This window comes from Lonchura striata, chromosome 5 (genome assembly GCF_050655825.1).
Source record: "Lonchura striata isolate lonStrDom1 chromosome 5, ASM5065582v1, whole genome shotgun sequence".
NCBI classification, from domain to species: Eukaryota; Metazoa; Chordata; class Aves; order Passeriformes; family Estrildidae; genus Lonchura; species Lonchura striata.
This window is the reverse complement of record NC_140707.1, coordinates 50,217,564-50,239,469: the sequence shown is the minus strand read 5'-3', so window position 1 is coordinate 50,239,469 and position 21,906 is coordinate 50,217,564. Positions and strand designations below refer to the sequence as shown.

The following is a 21,906-nucleotide window of genomic DNA, read 5'->3' as shown; positions in this document are numbered from 1 at the left end:
TGTATTTAAAAGTGCTTTTCAATATTTCTCTGATGTTTTAGTTACAAGGTAATTACTACATAGTGTTACATTTTAATTTTTTGCTCAATATTTGCAAGCAAAGATTGGTTTCATTGAAATTCATGAAGGAGAAATAGTCTGGTTTCCTGTTTCCCTTAGGGATAAAAGGATGAAAATATGAGGAGTAAGTGTGGTACTCATTCTCATACCATTTCTTATTCCAAGAAACAGCTCAGGAACTGAGCTAACTGTAGTTTCTCTATATTTAGTATGCTGGATTTCATAGTTTGTTACCTATGCAAAGGTGTGAAAACTTGAATGTATATTAGCCAGGTTTTGATTTTATTTCTGGTATGTTATGTTGGGCTCATTTTATTAATAGCTCTAAAACTGGCCTAGTTCTGTGCAATAGTTGATTTCAACTCTCCTTCTCTTTGAATTGTTTATATAGCATGTAAACCTGTATTTTCACTGAGCAGTTTTGAAATTGCAGTTTACACCTAGATTCCAGTCTTTGTTTTGACAGTGCTATTGGAGATCCACTGATCGACATTTTCGATTATTATCATCAGTTTTCTTCTTCTGTAATTCCAGTGGATCATATGGTTCAAATAGAATATGGTGAAACCAGGAATTGTAAGGCCTCTCAGAAAACATTGTCTCTGTAAGGAATGTGTAAGGAGAGAGCATTGGGTGCTTTAAGGATATCTGGTGAAGCCAGCAACAACTTCTAACATCCCTTAACAATCTCCAAGTTGATTTATCTGTGTGTAGTAAAGGTACTCAACATAAGCACCAGATAATGAATGCATCAATATAACTCAGGCTGTGTATTGGAAACAATGTTACAGTTTTCTAATAATTAGTTATGCATTTTCAAATTAATACTGTAAAATCTTGAGATTCTCTTTCATTTTCTTTTCCTTTTGTACTTAGCACAATGCTCCCATTCCTCAAGGAGGACGTGGTGCAATCCAGTTTGTGACTCAGTACCAGCATTCCAGTGGACAGAGACGTATCAGAGTGACCACAGTTGCCAGAAAGTATGTTTTACTTGTGAATAATTTTTGAAAAGTCAAGGTGTATATCTATATATATGCCTTTTACTTTGTAGATTTTGTAAGCAGTCTTTTGTTTGAGACAGTTCCCTCTCTTGTTCTATGGACCATTTTTTCTCTGAGAAGTTACAGTGGCTGTAGAATGTTATTTTAGGAGTGCTCTGAAGAAAGCCAAGTGATTTTAGATAAAGGGGAAGCTTTGAATGAAATTCTATGCCCTAAACTCAGGATATGTTTGGGGTTAGGGAATGGCAAAAATCACTTCATTACTTAACTGGAGAATGCTAACTACAGTTCAGAGGGATGTAAATACCTGGTATTCCATGTATAACCTTTACCTGCAGTTTCTTTGATTCAATCTACTTCACAATTTTAGGAAAGGATGTTTAATATTTTGAAGACATTTTTCAATGTCCAGCGACATTTATTTACTCTAAGCTGAAGGAAATTGGTTAATTTGATGGAAAATTCAGTTTATTGAAAAAAGCATTTCCCTAATTTTTGAAAAGACTATGTTGTTAATTAGTTGTATTAGTAGAATTCTGGTGACTGATGAAAGATCTAATTAATAGTTTACTCTATAAATTAAAAAGAACTGGCAAAGTGCACAAGAAAATTGGTTATGTGGGAATGTGGATTAGATGAGTGGATTGGTTATGTGGGAATGTGTGATTAGATTAGTGGATGGATGTTACAGATGCTTTTTGTAACAACCTTTCATCATTAATTTTTAAAAAAATATGCTACCTGTTCTATTAGTGACATTATGTTCTATTTCACTGGTTGCATGGCATCTGTACAAGTAAGGAACATTTCTAATTAAAGAATGGTTAACTGGGAGGCTGCTTATTTTATCTGCCTAGTAGATTTCTGGAACCTTCAGCACGAGTTTGTTAAACTGCTAACTGTTAAGGTTTCTTTGCCTTAATTTTGAAGGGATGTTTTGAGGTTGGATTTTTTCCTTCCACTGTGATGCAAATCCCTATATTTGTGTTTTGCAGCTGGGCAGATGCACAGACTCAGATTCAAAACATTGCTGCATCTTTTGACCAGGAAGCTGCTGCAATTCTCATGGCTAGATTGGCAGTGTACAGGGCAGAGACAGAGGAGGGCCCTGATGTGCTGAGGTGGCTGGACAGACAGCTTATACGACTGGTAAAATGAGCTGTATTGAATGACTCAGATGGGTTTCTTGTTTGCACACACATAAGTGACTACTGGTCAGTCATAGTTTCTTTTAAAATAAAAGCAAAAAATGAACTGAATGTTTAATTTCCTTATGAGGTTATACAGAATTAACAAAGATTTTCTATTTTCAATTTAAAAAAGGGTAGGTGCATTTGCAGTTTTTTAAAATGTATTTTCATTTATTTGTTTTCTCAGCATATTATAATTGCCAGGAATTAAGAGAAATTTTAGCATGTGATTAGCAGAAATCACAGTTTTCTCTACTCTCTGTTGTCTGTAATGATATTGTAAATATTTTTTAGCAAAAAAAAAAAAAAAGGAGGCAAGGATCTAGAAAACCATATGGATTTTTTTTTATTTTCAGAATTCAATTTTCTGTCTAGTCTTTTTAATGTATTTTAATTTTTATTTGTAGGTAATTAGTTACTAATAATTTGAACAATTTCTTCTGGGCTGTTTATTATCTAAGTTTGCTTAGTTATTTTAGAGGGGTAAACAACCATCACACAAAGTTTTTTAAGTCTCATATGCAAGAAAATTACTGCTTGTTAAAAAGAAAACTTGTGTCAGTGTTTTTGCTAGGTTTCTGTCTGTTCTCAAACTTGCAAGCACCACAAGTCATGTGCCTGTTAAAACCAAACTTACAGTAATGGCATGACCATATAAGTATGTTTCTTAATATCCATTTTCTTTCTCGTTTACTCCAGTGTCAGAAATTCGGAGAATATCACAAGGATGATCCAAGCTCTTTCAGATTTTCAGAAACATTTTCACTTTATCCACAGGTGAGTTTGCCTATAGGAAGGTTTGTCTATAGGAATGGAAGAGAATGCTCAGTGAAGAAAGAGTCCTTGTAGCACTGAATACAATAAGGTATATCAGGATGAACAGACCCCCTGCCCTAACTACTGTCTGGCATGTGACATTAGGAAAATCACTTCTGTTGTCTGTGCTGCTGTGTTCCCTTTTGTCCTCTGCCCTTACAGTTAAATGTCTAACTATGTATATTTTTTGGTTCTCCTACAATAAAATCCTTATCTCACTTGAATTTGTAATTCATGTAATGACACTTCAAAAAGTGAAAAAATTCAGAAAACATGAGGAAAATAAATGGATTTGCTTTACTGTTTCTCTCCCATATGATTTATAATACTGACCAGAAAAGAGACACTTCTCTGTGATGTGAATTTGACCTTGACTGTATTGAACTTCAGATAGTTTCTTTGCTAATAATCCATTCTGATAAATTTCTCCCTTCTGATAGCTCCAGATACTTCACTTTTGGACTCTTCATGTACTTCCATATTTCTGTTTTAGTTACGTACTGATTTGTCTGTAGGTGTTAAGTGTTGTGTAGAGATTGAATCAGCTGGTGGAGAATTTGTTTCAGCAATGAAAGCATATGCTTTTACTAGCAAAGTTTGACTTTGCTGTGGTTAATGTTTCTTTTTCTGTTCATGTGCTGTAATTTACTTACTTGTAGAACAGCAGCTCCCTCATAGGAATGGTAGAACTTGCAGTAAAGGAAGGATTTCAAAGCTGCTTTGTAGGTTTTACCCATTCTGATACCTTTTTTACTGTCGTGGGAGTGTGTAAAAACTAGCAAAGGTGCCTATACAGACTCAAAATGTTAAAGGAGTTGAAATTCAGTTTTGCTGTGGCATTGGTCCCATGCAGTTTGTGGAAAATGTTTCTCTTCTTGTACAACTATCCTTTTTATCTGTCAAAGTCCAAAATAGTGGTTCTTGTTTTGCAGTTCATGTTTCACTTGAGGAGATCTCCTTTCTTACAAGTTTTTAACAACAGTCCGGATGAGAGCTCCTACTATCGTCACCATTTTATGCGTCAAGATCTAACCCAGTCGCTTATCATGGTTCAGCCAATTCTTTATGCCTACTCTTTCAATGGACCTCCAGAGGTATCAGTAAAATAACTCCATAGTGGGTTTAAAGGTGCTTTGTTGAGAAAGAGGTGATTGCTGTCTTCACTGTTACATGTTATAAAACGTATTGGTTTAAAATTTACTGTATGAGAGATAACATTCAGTTAATTTAAAGCACCTATGAACAAGGCATATCTCAGAATTTTGATGTAGCAGTCTTGAGAACAAAAGTCACTTTGTAAAGAGGTTATGTTTTAAACTTAAGGATGATACTTTTTTAGTTTGGTTTTGTGGAGCCAGAATGTAAACATAAAGAAAAATTATTTTATTTAAAAATGTACTTTCACTGTTGCCTGAAAGAAAAGTTGAGGGGTTTTTTAAAATGTACAAAATTTCCTCGATTTTATTGCCACAATCCAAAGTTTCTAATTTTAATATGATTCCCATTATAAGTAGATTTAGTACAGAACCATCCAGCTGACCTTGTTGTGGCACATTCTGTATAAACCTAAAATAAAAAGTTGGTCTTCCAAGAAGCTTCTGAAAGAAGTGTCAGGCACTTTGTGTCAGCAGATAACAAAAGTAGTCTGTTACATAAATGAGAGTGAGGCAGTGAAAACAAGCATAGTAGTCAAGGGTCTTGGCAGGTTGTATTTCTAACTTCTTTTAGGATTTTTTTTTTGGATTATTCGTGAGGATATTAAAAAAAAAAGACTTTGGAAGTGGAGTTCAAATGAAAGTAATAAGGTGGTTTGTGAAGAGCACTATGCAAGTCTCCCATGTATGAAAACCAAGTAGTTCCATTGGCGATCGAAGGATAAATATGATTAAACATGAGCTGATGTCTCAGTGTAGAATGAATAATATTTTTTCTTGATTCTTGGAATGGTTAATATTTTTATTTTCTCTAGTAATACTGATTCAGTTAAATCATATAGCACTGATACAGTGTCATGTGACTTAAAATCTTAAATACTATATTAGATTTCCTAAATCATGAGTATTTACTATATACAGTATTGGGGCATATATATGCACAGTACTAATATGCTACAAGAACAAGACTAAGAAAAAACCCCAAACAACCCACAAACCCCAAATCTTACACTTGAATAACTGCTGAATTCTTATGCATTGAAATACAATTCAAATTAGTGGTATTGTATGGGTAAATACAGAGGTACATGAAAGACTAGTAAAGTGCATAATAATGAAAGGGGTTTCAGCTCTTGAATACATTTTTTATTACTTTCATGGAGTTTCAGATATAGAATCAGGTAGAATAACTTCAGAATGAAATTGTGCGGATTGCAGATGTGTCATATGAAAAAAAGCAAATACGGAGCTTTAGTAAGTGATTGAAAAAGTTCCTAAGCTACTGATTTAAAAATCTGGCAATGCCATCTGATTGCTCAATTCTGCATCAGTTGATAACTTTTAAATTTCTTTTTAAATCTTAGCCTGTTCTTCTGGATAGCAGCAGCATTTTACCAGATCGCATTCTCCTTATGGATACCTTTTTCCAGATTCTTATTTATCATGGAGAGGTAAGAGTTGGTATTTCTTATAGAAATACTCTTTTTCTGTAGGAGTGCTACATTATGGAAATCATTGGAAGTGAGGCTCTACTTCTCATGCACCTCAGTGCTTGACCCTCTCATCTGCATGGCTGACAACAGTCCTAGTTCATGTTTGTAGTTTGGTAGTTTAACATGTCTGTGTATAGATACCTGACATGACTTGACATTTTGGTCCTGTTTCTTATGAGTTTGAGATAAATTAGCTTCAATATGCAGAGTATCTTTTTAGATCAATATTTTTCCTACTTTAGAGAGTGTTATACCCTGCCTCCCCCTCCTCCCCACTTTTCACTCATTCATTTTAGACCTTTAAATTGGTTCTTCAGGGATGGGTAGTCAGAACACCAAGTTTTATAGTTACAGTTCATCTGTACTGTCCTGGAGGAATGGAACTGCTCCTGGCAGTTTGGGAGGTAGACATTACTTAGTAATAAAATTAAAGTGCTTGTGACTTGTTACTGCTCTGTCTCCCTGGAGGAATTGAGCTGCTGTTTATTACTATTTTGCAACTGTAACTGGTTCATAGCTGAGAATTTGAAAAATACTATTCTGGATCATGTCCTTGTAGCTGCACTGATAAAAATATTTACTTAACTTCAACATTTCTTAAGTAGCAGAATATTATCTCATTTTTGTAAGGTGCTGTCAGTAAGCAGCAGTGGTGGGCTGCTCCCTGAGGGAAGGGGAACAGGGGCTGAGCATCACTACAAAGCAGGGTCTTGTCACTCAGGACCTGTCTCCACTGTACCTGAGCAAGACAAGCAGAGCAGTTATGGGCTGTAGCCAGACTCTGTCTTTGGTCCACATCACCAGACAAGTTGATGGGAATGAAGCAGCTCCAATTTCTGGCTGTGAAGTCAAGTCCCTGAGTGGGGGTCCAAATCAGTAGGTACATGGCCTGCTACAGGCATGTAGGTCAGACAGGAGCCAGGAATGAGACCTTCAGTTTAAAAGCAGCTGCCAAGCAGCTGAGGGAGGAGCCCCTGCTGAGGGTCCCTGCAGGGCTTTCCCAGCAGCTGTCTGTATCAGTGAGCTGACCTTGTACAGCCAGCTTCACTCCTAGAGGGTGGGAGGTTGTACTACAGACTCCAAAAGGTATCAGTATAAATATTTACTTCTTATATGTCATAGATATGCATATTAGGGAAGTGTAAATAATATCTTTGACCTCCTCCAAACAAAATATTTGGCATGTAAAAGATGACAAAAAAAAAAGGAAATACAAATGGACCACAGATTGTTAAGAGTTTGAAGAAAAAATCTAGTAGCATGTTACTTGCATATCTTGGCTTTTAAAAATTAACTTGCATACTATAGGGTAGAAAGGGATGAGTGATATAAAAGAGGCCAGCAATGGCACATTCTCCTCTGAGAAGACTTGTTTATCCTCTAAGAAAGTTTGGTGATTGAGTTGTAAACTTCTTTCTTTCCCGTGCCCAGACCATAGCACAGTGGCGTAAGTCAGGCTACCAAGATATGCCAGAATATGAAAATTTCCACCACTTGCTACAAGCTCCAGTAGATGATGCACAAGACATTCTTCATTCCAGATTTCCAATGCCCAGATACATTGATACAGAGCATGGAGGAAGCCAGGTATGGTGAAGTGTGTATTGTATCATCTTGGAAAGGATATGTTAGTAATGTTGTGAGATATCTTTGGTAGCAAACATGCATTTCTCTGCTAAAATATACATAAATTTCAAATTAATGTTTTGACTCTTAAAGCTTTTACAGAACAAGCTATTTAATAGTAGCTTTCCCTCTAATTTGTGAATCCTGCTGTTTATTATTATTTTAATTATACTGACTTGGACTGTCGTATTTTTTGTGTAAGGTGCATAGGGCAGAAAAGACAGTACTTGTCTGGGTCTCTGAACCAACGCCAGAATTACTATTTGTGTCATTTTTTTTAAAGCTTACTAATTAATGTCTTGTTGATATTCACATTTTTTTTGCTAGTGCTTGAAAAAGACATAAGCTTACTTTCAGCTGTAACCAGTTCTTCATTATAGCTGTGGAATCAGCTTTATTTACAGAGGTGCTGTTTGCACTGTCTGTATCTCCAGATAATAGAAATTACATATTTCATACCTATCCAATTTTTTTCTGAGTGCAGGAAATTTCTGTTTGAGAAGATAAATTTATTGTCTTTGTTTTATTTTTTTAAAGGCTCGTTTCCTGCTTTCAAAAGTAAATCCCTCTCAGACTCATAACAATATGTATGCATGGGGACAGGTGAGTATGAATCTGCTGATGAACCTTGTGTACATGAGTTTTCCCCCCTATTTCAGAAGGCAAATGAAGTGGCACATTACATACCTATAAGTAATAATGCAAAGTTTTTGAAACTGAAAAAGAAATGCAGTTTTGGTCTAATGTGATCAAAATTACAAAAGCTAAGAAAAATGGGCTTTATTTCTTCAAGCAGAAGTTACCTGGTTTACTATTTTGAGCTTCTGTTAGGCTGCTTTCATGTCTAGCCTACTTTCTTAGACAATATTGTCTTAAGACTATGGGTTTGATGTTTGTCTGACAGAGCCCCTCCAAGGACTTTCACTAAACAGTTTTAAAAAGTCAAAAGCAGAAAGCAGATATTTTGTTGAGGCAACAGATAAAAAAAATTGGAATAGTCACTGATAAGTGCACTTTTACTACCTTAGTATAAATATTCTAAGGCTAGACAATGATTGATTAAGCTAAGTATACAGTTTATAATTAATTAAGCTTAATTTCACCAGTAATTAAGTTTAGTTTCATTCTGCTTAGTAGCAGAGATACAGATCTTACCAAAGAGTTTCTACTATGTAGGGAGAGAGAAGCAAACCCATCAGTCTATCTGAAAGGTAGAATCATATTCTTGTCCACACCACGGTGGAATTAGAATAATTTTATACCTGCTGTAGTCAAATAGGGTGTTCCCTGTTACTTCTGTGAAAGATGTAAGAAGGGCAGCCACCTCATTATTTTCATATTGATGGGTGTGTTTTTTCATATATAAATGAGCGACAGTGAGGGCTTAGGCAGCTTTGGTTAGGCTGAGCTATCTTGAGGATGAAAATGTGTGTATATTGCTCAAGGGCAGAACAGAACAGTAACAATTCAGTATTGTTTCTTCCACCTGGCTGAGCCATTAGTAAGGCTGCTTGACCTTTGCCTGGTGGCCTTCTCTTTAAGTCAGCATATTGCAGCCTTGTATTGTTATCTTCCTGTCCACCTGTATCACAGAGCTTTAGATCTCATCACTATCAATGCCTTCAAAATACTGGAAATGAGAGTACTTTCCACAAATGAAGTCTAAGGGACATTTTGCAATAGGGGAAATAAGTTTTGAAGGTAGTTATAAGCAAGAACTGGAAAATACACCAATGCCAGTGTACTGATATTTTTCGGAATTTCTGTGGCCTTATTGACCAGGAATCAGTTTTCAAATCTTGTCTTTAGGACAATAAAGTTATGTTCAGAAGTTAAACATTCTGTAGCAGCTTGTATTCTCGAATTCTTGCATCTGTGTTCTGTGATCTCCTTCCACATTTATATTCTATAGTGAGTAAGTGCTAGTGCAGTGTCATCTTCTCATGCAAATGTAGTGGCATCAGACATTTGAAGCTACATATTAACTGTGCTCTTAGAGTATTTTGCTAAACAGTGTACAGTGTTGAAGTCATGAGTGAGAAAGCTCTGTAGCAATTTTATGGCAGTCACTTTATCAAGTAAGTTTAATTTACATTTTCATAAGGATGAATTGGTTCTAATGAAGCTTCTGGCAGTGAGCAGCACTGAGATCCAGAATGAAAATACTTGAAAATTCTGTACTGAGTCAGGTCCAGAACAATTTGAACACAAACCAAAATTCTTTTGCTTCCAAAGTTGGAAATCTAACCAGCAATTTGTTAGTGCTTCTCTTCATTGTGTTTCCCCTCAACATGCACACACATGCTGTAGTTTGGAAGGTCTTCTTTTTAATTTAAACATCTCCCAGAATTTTTTGAAGTTTCCACATTTCCAGCAATACAGGTCAACTGTTTTCTGTTTGTTTAATTAGTAAGCAAATGAAACAATACTCCAAATGTAAATATAAAAAAAATATTTAACTGATCTGTATGACAATTTTCATGCTGGACAGGTGAGAGTAATATATCTTGCAAAAGATAACTGTCCCTTTTAATTCTGAAAAGAATTTAGTTCTAGGGTAACATAATAAATGGTGTATTAACCTCCCTAGGGGCACTGCAGTGTGTGTGCTCAAGATAATATGCTCTTGCAGTTGCAGGGCTTTTGTGAAAAAAAGTTGAATCAAGTACTAATTATGAAATTAGAAATGGTTTATCTGGGAGAAATTTAAAGCTGATTTGCATCTTGCTCTTCCTGGATTATTTAATATTTTATTTTGTGCACAACTGAAAGTCCACATTGACCTGAAGAGGGCGCCCACACACTACTGAAAACAAGTTTCAGGCGGTGATGAATTGCCTAATTTGGTTTTTAATATTCTAGGTAAAGATTTTATTTAAACTTTAGCAGGCAGGTGCCTTAATAGTATAGAAAGAATTTTCAGAAAATAATGATAAACTTCTTGTGCATCTCTGTTATGTGATTGGTGTTTGAAGATGCAGTTGAAATTTTCAAAAAGGACCTGTGAGTGCTGACTGACAGCTGCTTAACATCAACCAGTGTGTGCCCAGGTGTTAAAGAAGGCCAGTGAGCTTGGATCAAGAATAATGTGTCCAGCAGGACCGGGGAAGGGATTGTCCTCCTGTGCTCAGCACTGGTGAGGCTGTACCTTGAGTCCTGTGTACAGTTTAGGGCCCCTCACTGCAGGGAGGACACAGAGGTGCTGGAGCGTGTCCAGGAAAGGGAAATAGAGCCTGGTGAGGGCTCTGGAGCACAAGTCCTGTGAGCAGGCTGAGGGAGCTGGGGGTGCTTAGTCTGGAGAAGAGGAGGTTCAGGGTAGACCTTACACATCTACCTGAAAGGAGCCAGGTAGGAGTTGGTCTCTTCTCACATGTGATAAGCAATACAAAAGAAAAAACGGCCTCAATATGCCAGAGGGCATAGACTGGATTTTAGGAAAATTTCTTCATAGGAAAGGTTATCAAGCATTGGAATGGGCTGCCCAGGGAAGTAGTAGAGTCACTGTCCCCGGAGGTATATAAGAGTTGTGTAGATGTGGCATTCAGGGACATGGTTTAGCAGTAGGTTTGACAGTGCTGGGTTAATGGTTGGACTTGCTGACCTTATAGGTCTTTTCTACGTAAATGGTTCTATAATTCTTATATAAGAGAGCTCAGACTTTGCATTTGACAGTTTTGGAAGTAGAGCATCCTTTAATCTCATCTTGCTGCCATCAGATAATAGCTGATTTAGTATGCCTTCCCTCAGAGTGGCTGTATATTGTAGTGATCCAAGAAATTTTGCTGCACTTGGATTTGTCTCTTGACCGTTCACTGAGAACTGTTTCTGGCCAGTTCTCGGAAAACAGCACCAGTTCTGAGAATCCTGATTAAGACTTTTGTGTCCGTGTTTTGGAAGACTTTTCAAGAGTTCCGACAGCTCTGGTTTTATTTGGAAATATGGATGCTTAGTACCTTTGAAAAGGTTGAATTGTTGAGCTGTACAGGAATTCTTCCTGTATCTGTAAATAGAAATAGTGGTAGACTGGTCTCAAAAGGCTTAAGGGATTTACTGTGTAATATTTGTAGAGTTGCCAACTGCTGGTTTATTTTGACTTTGTTAAATTTGTTTAAAAATAGTAATTAAAACATGACCATTTTGAACTTTTTTGATTTGTGATATTGAAAGAATCTACCAAAAAGGTTTTTTCAATTCTTTTGTGATCTGATTGCTTGTGACTTTCAGATACTTTTTGTCTTTCTCTGAGGTGGTACAGAGCCACAGGAGAGAATAGGCCCACCTCTCTTTGGGAAAGCTGGATGACCTTCACTTGGTGTCAAATCAGACCCGTAGGGGATTTGTTTCCTCCTTTCACCATTTTGATATGTCTGAGCTTCACTGACAGATCCTGACTTGTTGGTTGTGTCATTTGCATAGTACTGTTTCTCTCTTTTTGCTCTACTGAGGTAGGAATGATGCATGAACACTGCCGTGTTATTTACATATAACAGTTTGTAAGTTGATATTTGGCAGCTGTCAAAAACTCTTCTGTATGGCTAATGTAAAAATCTTGCTATACAGCAAGTCATTGATCTATGTATTAAAAGGGAAGAGAATGTAGTTGTGGTTTATGCTTGAATTCATGTAAATGTATGAAAATTTATGTAAATGTACAGTCTGCTGGGTTTTTTGTCAGAATTTCAGCAATGATGCGCTTCTAAGATCTTGCTAAATTTATAAAATGTTTATTCAATGGAACATATTGTGTCTTAAAATGCATTTTCTTCACAATGTGTATAATCAGTTCTCTTTTTTCCCCTTATTTCATAGGAGTCTGGAGCACCCATTCTTACTGATGATGTCAGCTTGCAAGTATTTATGGATCATCTGAAGAAACTCGCTGTCTCAAGCGCTGCCTGAAATTCTGCAGTGCATTGGAGGCACAGATAAACTGCAGCCATATTTCAGCTTTTTTCTCCTTTACCCTTTTCCATGTCTCTCTTGACAGAATGCTCTGATATGCACAAGCTGCCTGACTAGATGTAAAGCATTGTTGTTTTCAAAGAAAAGCTTTGTTATCAGCAAATGTTTTAATGTGAACTGCAGTTTGTAAAAATTACAGGTAGTAGATTAAGTTAGAAGCAGAGGAAAAGAACAGTAATTTTGATTACTGTGATACTATAATTACTTTGAGATCATTTGCAACAACTTTGAGATGTGATTTCAGTTTCTTGTTTAAAATGATTGGGGTTGATTACGTTCTGCAGTACAAAGGCCCATTGAACAATAGAGGAGATCATTGGTAATGTCTGGTTTTCCAGACTGCCATGTGATTACTTTTGTTCACTCAATCTGAGCCTGAAGTGAACAAAGTAACAACCAAAAGCCTATAAGAATAGTATTAACTCAGTCTTTTGATTTAGGCTGATGAACTTCTATTTCCTGCACAGATATTACTGTTCATGAGTTGTTTATTTTAGGAGTATTTAATTTTAAGTATTTCTTCCCATTTACCTTATTTGATTCTTCGGGAACAGAGTTTTTCTTTATTTCAACATACAGAATTTGAACTAAAAACATTTAAACTCCACTGTTGCACAAAATTTAAGTCCACATGTATTTTGACCAAAATATCTTATTATTAAACACAGTAACAGGTGAATATGCTGAAAGTTAACACTTTCAGCTTGAGCTAAGAAGAAATCCTGCAGTACCAAAATGAACTAAGAGAACAGGCTTGAATTTTGTCTTAGTGAGTATAGTTAAAAAGAAATTTACCTTTTTATTATTGCCTTATAATGTTATTACACTAATGCATGACACTGCACATCTGCTTTTTGTTTCTGCATCCCTTTTGTTATGAATTCAACAGGCTATAGTTCTTGTTGAAACAGTATTACATAGAATATGATGTAATTAATTTGATACTTAGTTCATACTTGATTTTTTTGGGGTGGATAAGTTAGTAGGCTTTCCCATTTACTTGTTGAAGTTTACACTTAAAACAGATGTTTACATAGGTAATATAACATTCTGACAAGCAAAGATGTAAAGTGTGGTAGTGGGCAATAAAAAATGTGCCAAGTCTAAATGAATAGAGCATTCATAGGAAATTCAGTTGTTTATTGGTGTGATAAACATGAAGATGATTTTTCTGTTTTCTGTAAATTCTGAAAAACATGATTCAATCATTTGCTCTCCATTTCTTTGATCTAAATGAGATGAGCTCCTTTTGCCTCAATACAAATAAAATACATGTTTTTCTCTCACTTTTTATATTTATTGCACTGGTTTCTGTCAGTTCTTGAAGTGTGGAAATAAAGGTAGTAGTGATAAAATCCAGAATATCTTCACTTTTTTGTTCTTGTAATAATTGGTATCAAACTAATTTAACTTCCAGTAGTTAAATTAGTTAACTACTTTAACTACTTTTTTTTGTAACACTAAATATGTCCAATTTATTTGATAGGTAGTTTGCCTAATAAATCAATTCATCACTAAGTCATGATAATGAATGGGTTTTTTTTTGCTTTCCTTCCTTCCTACCTTTTAACCATCTTTCACCTTTTAATAGTTTCTTTTTAATCCAGTTTCTTAGTAACATTATCTTATCAAGTATTTAATATTGTCAAAGACTTTTTTGAAATCCAGATATGTCTGATGGTATCAACTTTTTCCTCCTGCTTATTCACCTGTTCCACAGACTCTGTGGTTAGTTGAGACAGGATTTTCCTTCTTAAGAGGCATGCTGCTTCTTTCCAAAATGTCCATATCTATCTGGAGGCTCATAAGTTTTACTACAGGCTCTACAACTTTACCAGGGATTGACATCAGGCTCATCAGTTTGTAACTTGCAGGATTCCCTCAACAGCCCTTTTTGTGGATGAGAAGGACATGGGCAGTGGTCAGTCAGTCATCTGGCACAGGAACTGTCTCTAATGGTAATTACAAGTGTTCACTGGCACGTCTGTCCTTCCATGTCTCACTTCCTTTAGAACTCCTTAGTGAAGGCCATCCAGTCCTGCTAACTTATAACACCTCATTCATCTACTTGATCCACTACCTCTTGCACTTTGGCATAGGTCAGGTGAGCTACAGTAGGGGAAGGAAGCCATTTGTTCACTGAGAATTGATCAACATTTTAAATTAATGTGTTTGTAGGGTTGTGCTTGCAGATAAAGTAGTTTAAAAAAGATAAATTGCTACAATTTGAAGTCCTTGCTAGTGTCTGTATTATTGGATTTCTTGGTGAAGAGTTTCTACTGATCTACAATATTCATGACACTCAAAGTTGATCTATTTATGATTCCTTTGAACATTTGATTTTGGCTGGACACAGATTGGAAGTCAGATGAAGAGTTGGTCAAATATTTTTGAAAAAAAGACTTGGAAGAGCTAACCTTCTGCAGAACAAGGGATAAAACAGTGCTGACCCTTCTGTTAAGGACTGGCAAGTTAAAGACTGAAAATTATCCATGACAAGTCAGAGGTAGGGGAACAAGCAGCCAGGTGCTGCTTTTTCATGTTGGGCAGGTTGTGGGTTTGAGAACAGTTCAAGATCTGTTCTTGATCTGAAGTTCCTCACTTGACATACATAAAACTGAAGCATTTCCATCTGGGAAATAGGTTTGTCTCAGAGAGCAACATGGGAGATTCTGAAGTTAAAATTTTGCCAGGATCATAAAATCAAATGGAGCTCACAGCAATACAGCAGCTGTTCCTGTATTTTGATGTTCTTGTGTCTGGTGTTAGGTCATATAGAAAAGCACATTGTGCTTGACAGTGCTTACATAGTGCCTGGTCTGTAAGGTGCTTAGTTCTAGCCTGTTGCCTGTTTCTCTGCACACCTTTACAGGCTGTGCATGGTACATAACCATCTAAATTTTTCTTCTCTTTCCAGTGCCTTAAGTCCTGAACTCGAGTCCATTTATTATGGACTATGGCATATATATATACACACACATATATGCCATTCATGTATTTAGATCAGCTGACAACACAAAGCTCCTATTGTCAGTGTCTTAAAGATGAGGTAAAAGTTTTCTGGACCTTGTAAGTGTGAGAGCTACCCTTCTTTCAGGAAGAGAAATAGTGGTTAATTATTTTGAAACAAGCCATTTAAAGCAATAGGAACCATGATCTAAAATGTGGATGATAATTTAATATGTATAAAAACCTTTAAATTCTGAAGTATTTCTTCATGGACCTCAAAACCAGAATCATTGCCATCCACACAGATGTTTAAGTATGCTGGAAAGAAGATCAGAATATCTTTGACAGTGCTCTGTTCTTTCACTAGCAAGACATCAAGCCTCAGCTGTCTGGTTTCTTGCTGACTTTAAGCTGTTGTGATAAATGCCCTGGCTTGGCCTCTTGGCTGCTCCTGCTTCACAGGACTGGGGCTGGTGCAGTCAGTGTGTTAAGGGCCTTTGCAAATACTTGACAGTAACTTAATCTGTTGCAATACAACTTCAAGATCTCTTTTTTTTTTATTATTTTTGGAGAGTCTAGGTGACGCTGTTGAGGCAGGACGGGAACAAAAAGACTGACTCCAAAGGCTGCTGAGAGTAAAACTCTGGTTTATTCAAAATACACCGCTTTTTTATACAGAGCTTCATGAGGACCAATTCCACAATACCATTGGTTCTGAAGTGAAAACAACCACACCATTGGTGCAGAGTGCTTGACGCACAGTGACAGAACTTAACTATAAACAATGTGAAAACAAGAGAGATAAAGAATTATTTACATTCTTCAACTCTTTCCTTTCCAGGCTTCTGCCTGGTTAGAAACTCTCAGTTTCTCTCTTTGACTGAATCTGAGACTGATATCTAGGATTGTTTTTTTTAGCTACTCTCAGTTTTGTATTTTCTGTTTTTTTTAATATCAACTGTTAATAATTTTCTTTCCTCTTTCTGAGGAAGAAGTGCTGGATTGTTAACTGTAGAGTCTTCTCTTGCTTGGATGGATAACTCCCAGGTTTAGACACAGATTTAACAAGGTCAGCCAAAAGTTGAAGTTAAGTTGTTTAAAGGCATGTGGATTTGCCTAGAAATACAAATACTGTTAAATTCCTAGAACTTCACATCTTGGTGTGTGGAACTGTGACATCAATGAGTGGTCCTATGGCTGTTGTCAATGTTAGGGAAATTGCATTTCTCAATGTTCTTTTTTTTTTCCTTGGTTAAATAGAATAGTTGCTGAGCAGTGATGAGAAGCCTATCCTATTGAACCAAATCTGAGGCAAATTATTTAGATTACCTTCTCTTAGATTGTGAAGCACAATAGAATTGAGCTCAGTTTAGCTCTTGGCATTTTGTGTTCATACAAAAGTTAAATGTTACATGAAAGCCAACAAGCTTGAACAGAACAGATGGAAAAATTAATGAAGCTGTTGCTCTGCTCTGAATTTAATCTAAAATCTTATTTAAAATAGCGGATTGCTCCTAATAGTGTAAGCTTTTGTCTGAAGAAGAACTGTGATGCTAAAAGATAAACAATTTAATCAATGTGCATAAATTGATTTTAGAAAAAAATTAAGCAAAATAACCCCCACATACTTTAATAAGGGAAGCTGTCCCCAGTTCCTACAGATTGTCCATTTTGTGTGTTCTTCCTTCCTTTTTTATGACTGCCTGGAGGTATCCAGCTGTGTGGTACACTTGCCATGAAGCAGGGTAAGACTTTGCTTGCTGGCTAATGTGTGTGGAACAAGCAGTAGGCTGTTCTTTGGCTTTCTTGGGGAGAAATGTGTACATTATGTCATGATCTGCAGTCAGCTTAATGCATTAGAACTGTTCACACTTAGGGAATGTTTCTTTGGCTAGAGAATGGCCAAACACCAATATACCAATATACCTTACTAGAAAAAGAACCTGTGTCTTACAAAGTCCAGGCAGCCCTGTCATAGTCTCACTTCCTGAATACTGGGAACAGACAAGCACTCAAGGGACTTACCACTTTCAAAGCACGTATATAAATTATGTGATCAGGATAACTTGGAACTATAATGGTTGTTGAAGTGGGGTCAAAATAAAATAGGGACAGCCTCTGAACTTCCTGAACATGCACTTCCTTCTGGCTTAGACCTCACCTCTTAGTACTTACCACCCTTTCAACCTCAGGAGACATACCAGTGACTCATGTACCAGAGTTCATAGTCTACAGATAGCAGATGGAACTGCATTGCTTTTATAGGGTTATTAGTAAAAGTTTAGCAAGGAAGCATAGCCATGTGTGAAAAACTGAAGCGAGGCAGAGACCCAGAAAAGCTTAGGTGACACGAGATTGGTATGAAGTAGCCCTTGCTTTTAATAAGTATCAAAGAATAGGATTTTTTGTTTTCAGCATTCATGTGTGAACTCCTTTTCAGCTGCATACCATGAGCTGGCATGGATTTTGCTGTTTTCTGTAGCAGCACAGATACGTTTGAATCATGGCTCTGGATTGTTGTGAGCATTTTAAGGCCCTATCCTCTGTGACCTGAAGCAAGTACTTCCATGGGAGACAGATATTTTTTTCTTTCTTATCGTGTTCCTGCTAGATAAGTCAACTTAACAAGATAGCTTGCATTACTAATTGAAACATGTAGAGTTTAAACTGAGCTGTCTGTCACACCTGGCTAATGAAGCATTTTTATAAGGAGTTTATAGCACTGCTGGTCTTTATTGATCTTTGGGTGTACTTTTGTTAGCCCCATGTTTTAAAAGGACTTGAACTTTTCTAGAAAACTCACAGGAAGCTTATAGGTGGGCAGAACACTACTTGCTGTGTTTTTCTGTCGTGCTGTGAAACAGCCGAAAGCGCAGTGAACAGCCCTCAGAAACTCTTCTTGCTCCCACAGTTGCTGTCTGCAGGGAAGCCCAGCTGCTGACACTTGTTTATCCAAGAGCAGATGTGAGAGACAAACTGCAAGGGGAGATACTAACAGCTGGCCAAGCTGGCTTTCAAGTGCCAAGCTGGGGTTATTGTGGCTCATGGTTTCAGGCAATGCTGCCAATCTAGTTAGGGTCAAACTGAGAGCCTCCCACACAAGTTGCTGTGATGTTTCCTTCCACTCTGAATTTACACACTGCACTGAGGGGGAGAATAGCCCAGATGTGGTGTGAGCAGGGCTGGAGCCTCAGGGGATGTAACTTCTCATTTCAGACTTGCTCCCCCTCACCTGCTACAGGAGGAGGTAAACGGAGTGACGCTCTTTAAAAGATGGCATTGAACCAGATAATGGAACTGTTTCTCTGTTTTTGGCTATGTAAAAACAGAAATGAGAAAGCTAACTTACTGCAAAACTATGAAGAATGTATATTTTGTCATTTAAAACCCAAGGGTTTTATCACAGTCTTCTTGGAGTTAAAACTATATGCAGAACATCCAGCATTTTCTCACTGGAGTGCAGATGGAGCTGGAAAGAGACATTGCCATCATCTTAATCCCCACAGCCGTACTTGTATAACAGACTTTGCTCAGGTGGGTCTCTGTTTTGCTGTTTCCTCTGTGAATGAGATGTCAGCCACAAAAGATATTTTACCATCTATTGAAAACCTAACTTCTCTCACAAAAATGTAAGATAAAATTTGCTCTGTGACATGGCAGAAAAAGCAGCTGAGATTGAAAGCATGTGACAGTGTCTGGGATTTTCTGCACTAGCAAAGAATTTTAAGTGAAATGCCCAGGTGATAGAACAAGTTAGCCATGTGAAATGGACTACCTTGGTGGTCCCTGCCAATCTAACCAGAGCAGAAAAATCCTTTCTATGTTCCAATCAGGAAGCTAATTTAATGTGAAATGCTAGCAAGACACCCTGGAGCTTTCATTTGATTATGAGCACCAGTTTGGCATCCTAGAGGAAGCAGTTGTTAGTGGCTGTTTCCAAGGAAGGCAAAAAGGCCCTAGAAGCACAGCTGTGCTGTGAATGGGTAGTGCAGCAGACTACTGCAGCCCTTGCAGAATAGGTTATACAGTATGTTCATGGCAAAAAGTTCTTTACTTATTTCTGTTTTCTGATTTTTGGCCTATCAGAAGCAAATTGAGCCAAGTACACTGTGATTGCTACTTTTATAATTTGGCTGACTACAATAAAATAGATGAAATTTTTGTGCATAAATGTTCTGCTGTTACTTTTTTTCCTTTGTGAATACCTGAAATTGATTTACTTGGTACTTATGAGATATGTTAGTCACATGTTGACAGGATACTTTTGATCACCGGTGCACAAACTGATAGCTGCAGCTTCCAGATCAAAGTGATTAAGTGACTTACTAAATTCATATCCTCATTCTGGCTAAGGAATATGGAAGAATTCTCCTTGAGAAAGGGAGAGTACAACCCTGTTAGGTAATTGTAGAAAATGGGTGGATTTGGTAATTGCATGTGATCTGCTGCAGGATAGAGTGTCCTTTTACTGTATGTGCTACTTTTGACAGAATCACAGGAAGGTGAAGATTGGAAAGGAACTCTGGAAAGGATATTCTTGTCCAGCCTTTCAAGCAGGCCCACCTACAGCTGATTACCCTGGATCTTGTGTAGAGGGCTCTTTTTTACTTGAAAAGGAGTTGAAAATGTACAAATTTAAAGACAAGTCCTGGCACAGGCACCTGTTATCCAGCATAATTGTGGCCCAAATGGAAATAGTCCCATGAACTGCAGGAGGTGTACCAAAGTCTCTTTACTTCCTATGCTCTTTTTGGCATGGTGTAAAACTGCATGTATAAACACACAGGGAGTATTTTTTGAGAGATGATTGTAACTGAAAAGAAAACATGTGGGCAGGATGCTTTCAAAAGCTTAATCCATTTTAATAAATATACTGAAAACAGATTAAACTAAAAATTAACTTATTCCCTATCTGTGAGTATCTTAAATACATGAATTGACAGGTCCACAGAGTAGACCAGTTGCATCAGTATGAAAAATTATACTTTGTCCTAGTTAAGTAATGTATATAAATAAGTCTGGATTTATTTTTGGAGTTGCTATATTTGGTAATGTATGATATAATGCCATTCAAAGCAGAGCTTGAAATAACCTGGAATTATGTTGAACAGAACAAATAGGATATGTGTTTTAGTTAGATTCCTGCAACTTCTTAATCTTAGATGCAACCATTTCATTTGCTGATAGAACTATATTACAAAAAGATGTAATATTTGAAATACTGTGTTGCCTGTTGCAGTTGACAGTTCCCATGTCCTTGCAAGAAGCAGAGAATACTTTTACAGCTTCTGCCTCCAGTTTCACAAAGGAATGGAATAATTTGATTTTGCAGCTCTGATCCCACTGGAATAAGTGGTTGCTTTGCTCTGTGCGTGCTAATCTCCTGCAGGATCAGAGCTTTGGTTAAAAGGAAAAGTTCTCTTCTGAGATGAGTGTCAGTACTTAATGCTAACAGCTAAGCCCTTTCCACCACACTCTGGCTGCTATTCCATGTTTTTGTAGGATTGCAGTAGCAGACCAGCTACAGAGAAAATAGTATGGATTTGCAGCTTTTCAGTGAATGGGAGTACTTCCATCACTGCATTACCTTTAGCAAGCCTCCAGACGGCAGTAGATACATGAAGCTTCTGGTCTGATTCTTGTTCTAGTTAGTTACTGGTGTAATTGAACGTCTTTAATTGTTCCTCTTTTAAATCCCATTTCCCCCCATTTTTTTTCCCAAAAAATCCCATTTTCCTCCATGTTTTCCCCAAGTTCCCATTTTCCTGTTGTGGTTTAACTCCAGTCAGCAACAAAGTACCACTCAGAAGCTTGCTCACTGCCCTGCCTCTGGTGTGATAGGAAGGAGAATTGGAAAAATGTAGAACACATGGTTTGAGATAAGAACAGCTTAATAATTGAAAAAAAAAATAAATGAGAGTTGTCTAGCTCCTGCAGTCCTACAAAAACACAGAATGCAAATGGCAGGACTTCTCTTTCTTTATTTAGCATTATGTGCTGGTACTTGCCTCACAATATAACATCTTTCTTTAGCCAGTAACAACAATAATAACAGTCATGAAAAGGAGAGAAAGGAATAAAAGCCAAGAACAAGTGATGCACAATGCAGTTGCTCACCTCCTGCTGACTGATGTCCAGTCCATCTTGGAGTACCAGTAGGCAGCTCCAGGCTAGCTTCTCTTCCAATCCTATCCCTTTTATCATTCTGTGAAAACAGGCAAAACCTGAGGCAGGAGGTTCAAGTGATTGTAGAGGGCTAGAGCAGCCACAGGTGTTTTTGCAGCTGAGGCATGGTATTTGTGACTTGTAGACATTATGGGAGAAGTTCTTGCAATGATAAAATTGGTGGCTTTGATGCATGGAGTCACTGTGGTGTGCATGTCCTATTCACTACTTCCTCCTTGTCCACATAGCAAGTAATTTAATTAGAGAAAGCAGATCATCAGCACTGATCTGCCCTTTGTAAATCCACATTTTTCCTCACTGCCTACTTGACTTTCAGTTGTTTGGAAATGTATCCTCAAGAGTTATTCTGCATGGTCCTTCTAGGCACTGAGTTGAAGCTAGCCAGCATTTAGTTCCTCAGATCCTCTGCAGCCTTCTTAAAGAGGACTGCACTATTTGGCCCCTTTCCATGAACTTCCCTGGATCA

General features: G+C 37.2%; 1 protein-coding gene across 4 annotated transcripts in view; it reads left to right on the top strand.

Annotated features, from left to right (window-relative positions):
* The window catches only part of SEC23A (SEC23 homolog A, COPII component), a 28,491-nt gene extending 14,668 nt beyond the window's left edge, over window positions 1-13,823 (top strand). For all 4 annotated transcript variants that reach the window (XM_021542720.3, XM_021542719.3, XM_085580503.1 and 1 more), the window contains exons 13-20: window positions 937-1,043; window positions 2,060-2,213; window positions 2,954-3,031; window positions 4,003-4,164; window positions 5,589-5,675; window positions 7,149-7,304; window positions 7,881-7,946; window positions 12,153-13,823. In XM_021542720.3, coding sequence (XP_021398395.1) covers window positions 937-1,043; window positions 2,060-2,213; window positions 2,954-3,031; window positions 4,003-4,164; window positions 5,589-5,675; window positions 7,149-7,304; window positions 7,881-7,946; window positions 12,153-12,242 — 900 coding nt within the window. In that variant the 3' untranslated portion in view covers window positions 12,243-13,823. The remainder of the gene's footprint in view (window positions 1-936; window positions 1,044-2,059; window positions 2,214-2,953; window positions 3,032-4,002; window positions 4,165-5,588; window positions 5,676-7,148; window positions 7,305-7,880; window positions 7,947-12,152) is intronic.
* The last annotated feature ends 8,083 nt before the right edge of the window (window positions 13,824-21,906 follow it).